Source organism: Neolamprologus brichardi, chromosome 14 (genome assembly GCF_056152115.1).
Source record: "Neolamprologus brichardi isolate AB-2024 chromosome 14, ASM5615211v1, whole genome shotgun sequence".
Lineage (NCBI taxonomy): Eukaryota > Metazoa > Chordata > Actinopteri > Cichliformes > Cichlidae > Neolamprologus > Neolamprologus brichardi.
The window spans coordinates 32,044,584-32,054,349 of record NC_142117.1 but is presented as its reverse complement, the minus strand read 5'-3'; the positions used below and the strand labels follow the sequence as shown (position 1 = coordinate 32,054,349).

Below are 9,766 nucleotides of genomic sequence, written 5' to 3'. Positions count from 1 at the left end.
AAAACTCGTCCCACAAGCCTGTAACATCATTTATCTTGTCCCTGCATCTCTATCATGCACAAGGGATATATAGAAGTTTTACATAATTAGTTATGGTATTGTTTATATTTACAAAAAGAGCAATAAGCACTCCGAGCACGCTAACCTCCACCGAGGCAGCTCACTCTTTAGGCAGTATCTACTCTTTAAGGGAACAGTATTACATTCATTGTGTTTTCGTTCACACTTTTGGCTTCTGTTATTTGCATTGTTGAAACTCTATTTCAATATGCATTTTATTAGTTCTTATTTATGTAGAGATGGTACATTTGCAGCATTCATTTCATTGTTATTATAACTGGTTACTGTAATGTACATAACAAAGTCACAATAAAATAATGTGATATTTAGAATCCACATATATAATTTCCTATATGCCTGTGTATTGTCAAAACAAACAATGGCATAAAATAGCTCTATATAGCATTACTATCACTTTGACCTTCAGATCAATATTTTGGCCTTGAAAATCAAAGGTCATGCGTGACATGATATTTTAAATCTTTATATAGCACTTCACTTTATTTTAAATATAACGCCTTTGTAAAATCATTTTGTCTATGCGCTGTTTACCAATCTAAACAAGGATGTTAAGAGATCATAAAGAGCACATACAAATATCAGCAATCACTTTTTGACCACTCAAATCCTCAGCATATCCCTTTTCCTTCCCCTCCTCTTGATGTGTTCATAGTCCAGATATAGTTCAAGTTGCAATGACGGTATTGAAACATCTAACTAACTCCAGAAGAGGAGCATCTGTAGTTATTTAGACATTACACCTTTTTTTAACTAATTTCAAATGCAACTTTTCAAACAGCTCAAAAATCAGCAAGAGAGGAAGTTGAGAAATTATTTTCAAAGATAAATAATGCTTAGTAAAGGAGTCTTGCGTGTAATGTTCTGAGTCAGCTTCAAATTTTTAAATAAGATGCTGAATCTGATGCGTTGCAGACTGTTTTTGCAATATGTCTTGTAAAACAAGAAATTCAGAGGTTGCATGAAAATGCTGTGCAGTTTAGTACAGGCTGGTTAGTTTGCTATATTGTGATTGAGTTTAAAGTACTGCATTATGTTTGACTACTTACATCTAGTGTATTAGGTTACATCAAGGGTGGCAGGAGACATCTCTTTATATTTAAGGAGATGATGCTGATTAGATTCACCCACTTAATTCTACTTTTTATATGAGCTTTATAGTAGTGTAGGGGGTGGAAATAGTTGATATATTGGCCTATATATTTTTTTATTTAATTAGTTAAAGCCACAAATGTCAGAGTAGCAGCACAGGTCAGCTGATCACAGCATGTACACAAAAATCTACTGGAGCTCACAAAGCAAACTGGTATGTGACTTATTCCTAAATAATTATTTTCCTTACATTGCACGGCTCCGTCTCATCTTAAGGTTATCACACCTGCTAAATCCCACATTAACCCCTGCGCCCCAGGAACATCAGTGCAGTTTGTTAAAATAAATGATACTATTTTGCAGCACCGTAAAGTGGGCTGAATTAGATTTTCTGGCATATTTCACACCCGTGCTCTAAAGTCTCCCAGTTGACCAAATGTTGAATACTTTTTAGACACTTAAATAGACATCAAGTCTATAAGTCTATAAAATTGCAGCCTCTAAATTGCAGGAAACTACCCTAATTTGTAGAAAGAAGGGGAGTATTGACTCTTCTGTATGGAACATGGCTCATTACACAGTGGTGGCTGTTTACAAAAGGCTTTAGAAGATGAGGTGATTAGTAAATTAAGGTTCGTTATCGCTGCCATTAAAGCGCCGTGGGAGTGCTTGGTGGTTTGTAAAAGGGAAAGTCGTATTTGTGTTTGTTGTGTTACTGTCACCCAGCTGTGACAACAAGAGCACGAGGGTAGCACTGCCACCCGTCTGGCTCGTCATGGCAGCAAAACATGATTGTGAATGGTTGAATTACCCGAGCCATTTCAGGCTTTTATGTTCACACAAGATAAAATGACTAACACCCGAGAATACTGTTGGTCACCAAATTCCCTCGGCTCTCCATTATAGCAGCTTTCAGAGAGAACATTTTTTGGGTCCAGATGATTGACCTCACAGCCAGCTTGGGGTGGCAAAAGCTTTCTCTTTGGGGAGGCGCATGGAGAAAAAGAGATGGCATTAGAGAGCAGTCTACCTAGGAATGAAGCCAGAAGGAAAGATAATGAGCCCCTGCAGGCTTTGTGGAAAGACTAGTCCTGCAGAGCCTGCTCCTAAATAATCTCCATTTTTGCACAGCTTTCCTGTAGCCACATGCAAAGGTCAGTAGGCATAGGGAGCCAAACAGGAAGTGAATGCATTGCTGATAATTTGTGGAAATGAGGTAAAAAGGGAAGCTGATAAAGATTTCTTACAGGGCGAAGGTGGAAACCAGGAGCCCTTAACTCAAACAACATTGTTTATGTAGTTTAGAGCCATCTAAATCTCAGGAAATTGCTGGAAATTGCATATAGCTTTCACACACTGTCTGTCTGAAGAGCAGTATATTCTGGCTCCCCCTTCTGGTGGAAACTACCTTAAATGATGTCTGTCACTGGTATCATGAAATTGCAAATTACAAATGAGGCAGATTCCCCGTACAGCATGCAACATCGAGTTTTACCTTTCATCAGGGGTTGCTCTGGTTTCCTCTGACAGTCCAAAGATATAGATGATAGCTTAATTTGTCATTCTAAATCGAAAATAGATGTTTAAAATATACTTGAGTGTTCTGTTAAATTACTGGTCCTTACCTTTTACCATTTGAGACAGAAAAATGCATTTAGGCTGCTGTAATTCGTTATTACCAGGATGCCCTAAAAACTCCCTGAAAAGCCAACAGACAGGGACTAGAAAGAGAGAGCATATTTCTCCTATATTGGCTCCGTGTTAAGTCCAGAATCAATTTTAAAATCCTGCTCCTCCTCACATACAAGGTCTTGAGTAATCAGGCCCCATCTTATCTTAATGACCTTATAGTACCATATCACCCCATTAGAGCACTTTTCTCTCAGGCTGCGGGCTTATTTGTGGTTTCTAGGGTATGTAAAGGTAGAATGGGAGGCAGTGCCTTCAGCTTTCGGGTCCATCTTGTGTTGCACCAGCCTCCAGTTTAAATTTGGGATACAGACACCCTCTCTACTTTTAAGATTAGGCTTAAAACTTTCCATTTTGATAAATCATATCGTTAGGACTGGATCAGGTGACCATGAATCCTACACAGTATTACACAGTATTAGGTCTAGGTTGCTGGGGGATTCACATGATCCATTGAGTGTTTCTTCTTCAGTCATTTATAGGTGTTTATACACCTCTCTGCATCAATTATTAGTTATTATTTCATCTCTGGCTCTCTTCCACAGCGTGCCGAGTCTATTTCTGCTGCCGGCTTCTTTCTGTTAAGAGTTTTTCCTTCCCACTGTCGCCAAGGTGTTTGCTTATAGGGAGTGATATGATTGTTAGGGTTTTCTTTGTATTATTCTAGAGTCTTTACCTCACATTATGAAGCACCTTGAGGCAACTGCTGTGATTTGGTGCTATAAAAAAAAAATTGAATTGAATTGAAAAAGTACATGGAATGAAATGCTGTGTGGATGGCTGGATGTGGCTTTGAGAGGTCACTATGACTATAAAAGTGCTATAAAAATGTGATCTCATTTCTACTTAAAGAAGAAACGTCAGGTATTATTCTGTATTAACCGTTCAGACAAATCCCTACTTACATATTTGCACAATGTTCGAGGTTTGCTGATGAAGTAGACATCGCGGCCTTAAAAGTGGAATCAGAACAAAGAGATTGTATATGTCTGTGAGTGATTCGAGGCGGTGTAAAGAACGCCACGGGGAGGTGTTGACAGCTCCAAACAAACCACTCACATCGACTCTCTTCATTATCAGTAAAGAAAATAACCGACAGAGGAGCTGCGCCTCTTGTTGATCTTTCCCCAGGTGATGGCACGATGGTCTGTGCGATATAAGGTCGTTCAGCTTCAGCTCCTCTGGTTAAAAGATGAATGGTTCTCTGAAAAAAAAAAAAGTGTCATGGGGATGAGTCAGCCCACAGCGACTATGTCTCTTTGTATTTGTACAAACCGAGGGCCGATGATTCATAGGCGAAATCATGACAGTTCCTTTTAGAGAACAAGATGTATGATAGACAGAGCTAAGAATAAAAATGGGTTTATTTTATGCTTAAGACATTGTTCAGGTTGAAATATATAACTTTGACATTACCTTTCTTTCCGCAGAGTATGAGGTACAAAAGTGTGCCATTTCTAATCCAAAACCCCAAGAAGAATTGTACAAAGTGGCAAGATTATGCAAGTGGAAGCAATAAAAGCAATAAGCTCCGCTACTGCTGACAACCTAATATCTTTTTTTCCTCTTTGAAATGCACTTAGAGCAGCCATTACTTTGAATATGGTGATGTGGGGACATTGCCTGCCAGTGTAAATCTAACTCAGGGTCCATTTAATATAATAGCCATGTCATCTTACATGTGATGACCGGCACGTATACAGACCCAAAGCCTCAAGGCTCAGGTGGTATCACACACACAGACAGCAAGTGCCCCATTTTCATACTAATCTGCTTTTATCAAATGTATGCTCCATTAACACACACACACACACACACACACACATCTGCTCATCTAATAGCCCTCAGCTAATAGGTTTCATTTTTTGTGTTTTTGTTGTTGTTTTTTTATTAAGATAACAGTTACTCACCATTGATTAAACAAATCTTACAGCAGACTATAGTTGGCTACAATGAAAAATTTCACATGAACATTCAGATGTGGCAACCTTCATTGGTCATTAACAAAGAGAGATTACTCGGTACTTGTGAGCTGAAGTGATGTGTGTAATAAAGAGCTGGGAAAAACGTGTAGCAGCGCACAATGCAGAGGTAAATACTTCTGCATGAGGGGCGTATGACTAAGGCAGGAAGATTGCAAGTGGACTGTAAATTGACAAAAATGATAATGCGACATGGCAGACCATCATCATCATGTGCCCCCCCCCCCCCCCCCCCCCCCCCCCCCCCCGCCTCCACCATGAAAAAAAAAACAGAGCATTTCTCCTCTACGAGCCTTCTCGACTCCTAACCCCCTGAACTTTAAAGAGACCTGCAGATTCCCCCCTGGCAGTGAAGTCAAACAAGCTTGTGAGTGCTCATTATGTGTTGACTCCTCTCAGACTCCTGTAAGGCTTTCGTTCAGGGTGGAGATGTGATCTATTACGCAGAGCTGTCTCTGGCCACAGCGGGCTTGCCTGGGCCGCTGGTGCAGCAGGAAGAGCCGCTTGGCCGCGGCCCTGTACTTCCGAGACATCAGGTTATAGACGACGGGGTTGATGGAGGCGCTAAGGTAGCAGAGAACCATGGAGGCCATGTTGAAGTTCTGGCTCAGCATGGCTGTTTCGTAGTCGTCCACCTGGGCGAAGAGGTTTCTGCCGATGTGGTACGGCAGCCAGCAGATGATGAAGGCCAGCACCACCACCACTGAGAGGGAAAGTTTGATAAATTAGTTTGATAAAAGTTATATAAGCAGACAGGTATCGCTCTCATTGTCTGTGCAGCAAGCTGAGGAAGCAGCTTATGTGGGTTTTTTTGTGTTTTTTCACATATAGAGCACTAAATGGCCATGCTTCAGACTATTTATCCCAGCTTCTTATCAAGCACCCTGCTTCTCGTAGTCTTCGATCACTGGCTCAAAATCTGCTGGTTGTTCGGGTACAAGATTGAAGACTGGGGATGATAGAGCACTGAGATGGCACTAAGGAACTGTCTCCTATTACAGTTATTTTTAGCTGACTGTGGACTCCTTTAAAAACCAGTTAAAAACATTTTTGTTGACGTTATACTGATTTATTTTACACTAATTTATATACAGCAGTCTAACTTCCTGTTTTGTCCTGATGATGAGGTCAATACGCAGGCAAGCGTTAATGACTTAATTTGCCATAACATTACTGAAGCATTATGGGTCTCCATAAGTCTCAGCACATAACCGAGCGTTCCAGACGAGTGTTGTAAAACGTTGCTTCAGATATGCATCCAGTGTTTCTTTAGTAAAAAATAAGGCAACAAAAAAAGCACATTGGCACATTATCTGTTTTGGTATCCGGGTGGGTAGAGAGTTTCAGCGTTTATTAGTTAATTATTTTTACAGATATGCCTCCGTTTGTTTTCTGATTCCTGCCCAATACACAAGAGACATGAAGATATTAGCAGGTATGAATAGACTCCTTGAATATTTGTGAATGAATGAGGAAAACTTAAATATGTGATTGGAAAAGGGGGAAAAAAACATCTTTAGTTCTAAAAATAGTAAAAATTCTCATAACACTCAGCTACTCTGCTTCATTGTGTGGGAGTAGTTGGATCAGATTTTATGAATGGCAGCAATCATTTCAGATTGGTGCACTGATACATCTGATGTGTTACAGCAAAGCCTTTTTTTCAGAAGACCAAAATAAAAATAGTACACACAAATATAGAAGTGGCAAAAAATAGTATCCAACTTACTTAGAGTAATTAAATTGTGTTCATGTTGAGCTCATTTATAACGAGAAGCTGATTAAGAAAATTGGTTTTCGGGATCTTTAAGTATCCTCAGATCTGTGGTCTACGCTTACCCTTGACATTTGTTAACGACCAGCGGCAATTACAGCTAAATCAAAAGAGCTTCTCTCCTTCTTCCCTGAAGTGACTGGAGACTGTAATTGGCTCCAACAATGAAGTCACATTTTTACGTAAGCAGGCCAATTAGTGCGCATATGCAGCAGAAAGCTTTGCCGAGAAGAAAACACGCCACAAATCCAGCAAAGAGCAAAGTCAGAAACAGTGGATGAGGTAATCACTGAGTCACCAGTATTGATCACGAAGCCCCTGCAGAATAAATGACTATAAACTTGTAATGGTGGAGCAATTTCTGTGAAGACCATGATTGTTTGTTCAATAATAAAAATAGAAGTGGATGTAGCTCACATCGGCCTAAATATTCCTAAATTAACAATGACAGTTATCCATAAATGTAAGACATTAATTGTAGATTTAGTGTGAGACTCCTGAGATGTTAAAAATTTTTAAAAAGCAGGAATCTTGCATGGAATTTTCCAATAAGGCTGATTCATGCAGGTCCCTCATGGTGACGGTCCAATTTGGGATTCAGTGGATACAAATGGCATTGTGTTTGATGACGCGAGCTCTGCACAGTGTATGCTCAGCTAATGAACAGCATTTATATCCGAATACATACACCATGATTAAACATTTAGTTAATGTGGACAGGCCTGGCCCGGGTCTTTAACTGTAAAACAGTTTCCTGCACAGTCTACCAGAACTGCAAATTAAAGCAAATATATTTGCAGTGGCAGGACGTGATTAGCTCCAGACACAATAGAGTAATTAACCAGCTGGTATCAACAGCAGCACACATGGAACCAGCTTTTTCTTGATCAAGACAGAAGTAAAACAAGAGCAAATGATATATTTTTAAGGTGAAACTACTGGCTTTTAAATCAGTTCACCGACATGTGTGGCAAATGCTGTGGCAAAGGCAGGAAAAGAGAAAACCTGAATTCAGACGTGTGCAATGTGTCTGCTGTTTGGCCTCAGCAGCAATAAAAAGGGAGACTGATGATATAAACTGATGCCTTCCTGAAAAAAAGGGTTTGTTTGTTTTTTGTTTTCTTGTCTGTCCTGAAAGGTTGCACTGAATTTGGAAAAAACAGCAGCTCCCTCCTCCTGTAATCAGCTGTAAAATCAACAAAAAGTTAAGGAGCTGGTCTCATTTAAATGAATTTAGGTGTTTTTAAATGATTTGGAGACAGTTACTTCAGGCTGTTTTGCCCTGTTGTTGGCCGTAATTGAAATTCAAACACCTTTATATACTATTGAACGAGCACTTTTGCACTTTTGATGTACTTATTTTATATGTTTTGGTTGGGAGTGTTTTTGTCTGTCTGTCTGTCTTGGTGAGGATGCTCTTGCAGCATAGATTTATAATCCTAAGAGTCACTGTATCGTGGATAAATAAAGTTATATAAAAAATAATAATGCCATTACTCTTGAATTTAAGCAGATTGTAGAAGCAACAGCAGATAAAGCAAAATTTGAAGATCATGGAATATATTAAATGCCACCGTTTTGTGCGAAATCAGTGATGATTATTATTTAAACGTTTATCTGCAGATGGCAAATGTGAGACTGAGTCACAGTGCTGGAACAGGTGGCTGTCTAATTCTTAAAAAATCTCTCTGATGTACAAAATGTGACACTTTTAGAACCTGTAAAAATGTGCGTGCTCTGCTGGGAATCAGCATACCAGAGATATATACTTTCTGCATTGATGGAAATGTTCTTACTCACCCAGGATCTTGACTGTTTGCCTGTGTGGCCTCTCTCGGGCCAGCGCACAGGGGCCTTGCAGGTCATTTTTGCTCTTCCATAACTTGCACCCGATGGAGCCGTAGAGAAAGATGAGGCAGAGCATTGGGCAGAAAAAGTATGTGGTGGACACCCAGAGCATGATGTGCAGCTGTCCCGAGATGATGGCGTAGTTGGTGTGCTTGCACTGCCCCGTGTTGTAATCTGGGTGTGTTTCGTTGTCATACTCGACCCCTACCAAGAAGAGCGTGGGAGCTGCAGAGACCAAGGCGAAACCCCACAGGGCAAAGATGATGTACTGGACCCTGCGTCTGGTCACCGCCGCCTTGCTTCGGAGGGGGAAGCTGATGGCCAGATAGCGCTCGATGCTCAGTGCCGTGATGTGAAGGATCGTGGCCGAAGTGCAGCCCTCGAAGATGTAGTGATATAAGCGGCACACGACTTCCCCAAAAAGCCAGGGCACATACTTCCACAGGCGGTACAGATCAAACGGCAGGCACAGGAAGATGATGAGGTCAGAAACTGCCATGCTGGACAGATAGAGGTTGGTGGTAGTCTTCATGTCCTTGAAGCGCTGGATGATGAGGATGGTCATGGTATTGCCTGTCACCCCGACAATGAAAATAAGGATGCAGATGACAGTGACAGGGATGAGGGTGGAGGTGGGGAACAGGGAACCCTCGTAGTGGTGGTCATCTATGTTGTCCATGTCCTCTGCTCCACCAGCATGAGGTCTTGACCAGGGCATGCCAATTTCATTAGATGCTGGCACAGTAAAGATCAAAATCTGGCTTCAGGGACCCACTGACAAGACAAAAATTTCACGTTAAAGAACCAAACCAAATGCTGTAGACTTTTCATTACTGCAGACATAATATGAATACTGAATTTGGATAAATCATAAATAAACTCACTGCATATAATAAAAATGCCACACTTGGTGGTAATGAAAATGCAGACTGATTTTAAGCATTGCAAAAATATAAAACTAAACTCTAACAAAAATAAATACAAGATTTACGCAAAACAACATAATAAATAAAGCACTGCAGGTTATAGTAAGTCATGCAAACCCACTAGTACGATACATTAAACTTTAAAAGGAAACTTAATGGTGTAAAATAAATTTTTGCTGGTGCTGTCACCTTGCAAATGGAGAGATCTTTCAAAGTTGAAACTTTTTGCAGTCCCTGTTGTGGTTCTGTGTGAGCCGAAGGAGAGCAGCGGTGGCAGGAGGTTCGCATTGAAGTGGCAGAGCCTGTCCTGGTGCTCAATAACTGGTTGAGCTGTGATGAAGAAAGGAGCTCCTCCTCTACAGCACCCTCAGGAGTCC

The 9,766-nt window shown here is 40.6% G+C and overlaps 1 protein-coding gene across 1 annotated transcript; it reads right to left on the bottom strand.

Moving 5' to 3' along the window:
* Positions 1–5,236: 5,236 nt before the first annotated feature.
* mlnr (motilin receptor) lies at positions 5,237–9,649 on the bottom strand. Its single transcript, XM_035910218.2, has 3 exons — positions 9,579–9,649; positions 8,416–9,237; positions 5,237–5,544 (listed from the first exon to the last, which is right to left on the bottom strand). Exons 2-3 carry the CDS (start codon positions 9,179–9,181, stop codon positions 5,237–5,239), a joined length of 1,074 nt encoding a protein of 357 aa, XP_035766111.2. The 5' UTR covers positions 9,182–9,237; positions 9,579–9,649.
* Positions 9,650–9,766: the final 117 nt, after the last annotated feature.

Excerpts from the sequence above, each read along its gene's own strand:
- mlnr (XM_035910218.2), bottom strand. The coding sequence starts at position 9,181 with ATGCCCTGGTCAAGACCTCATGCTGGTGGAGCAGAGGACATGGACAAC. Across the intron at positions 5,545-8,415 it reads GCAAACAGTCAAGATCCTGG|TGGTGGTGGTGCTGGCCTTC; the intron begins GTGAGTAAGAAC and ends TTTCCCTCTCAG.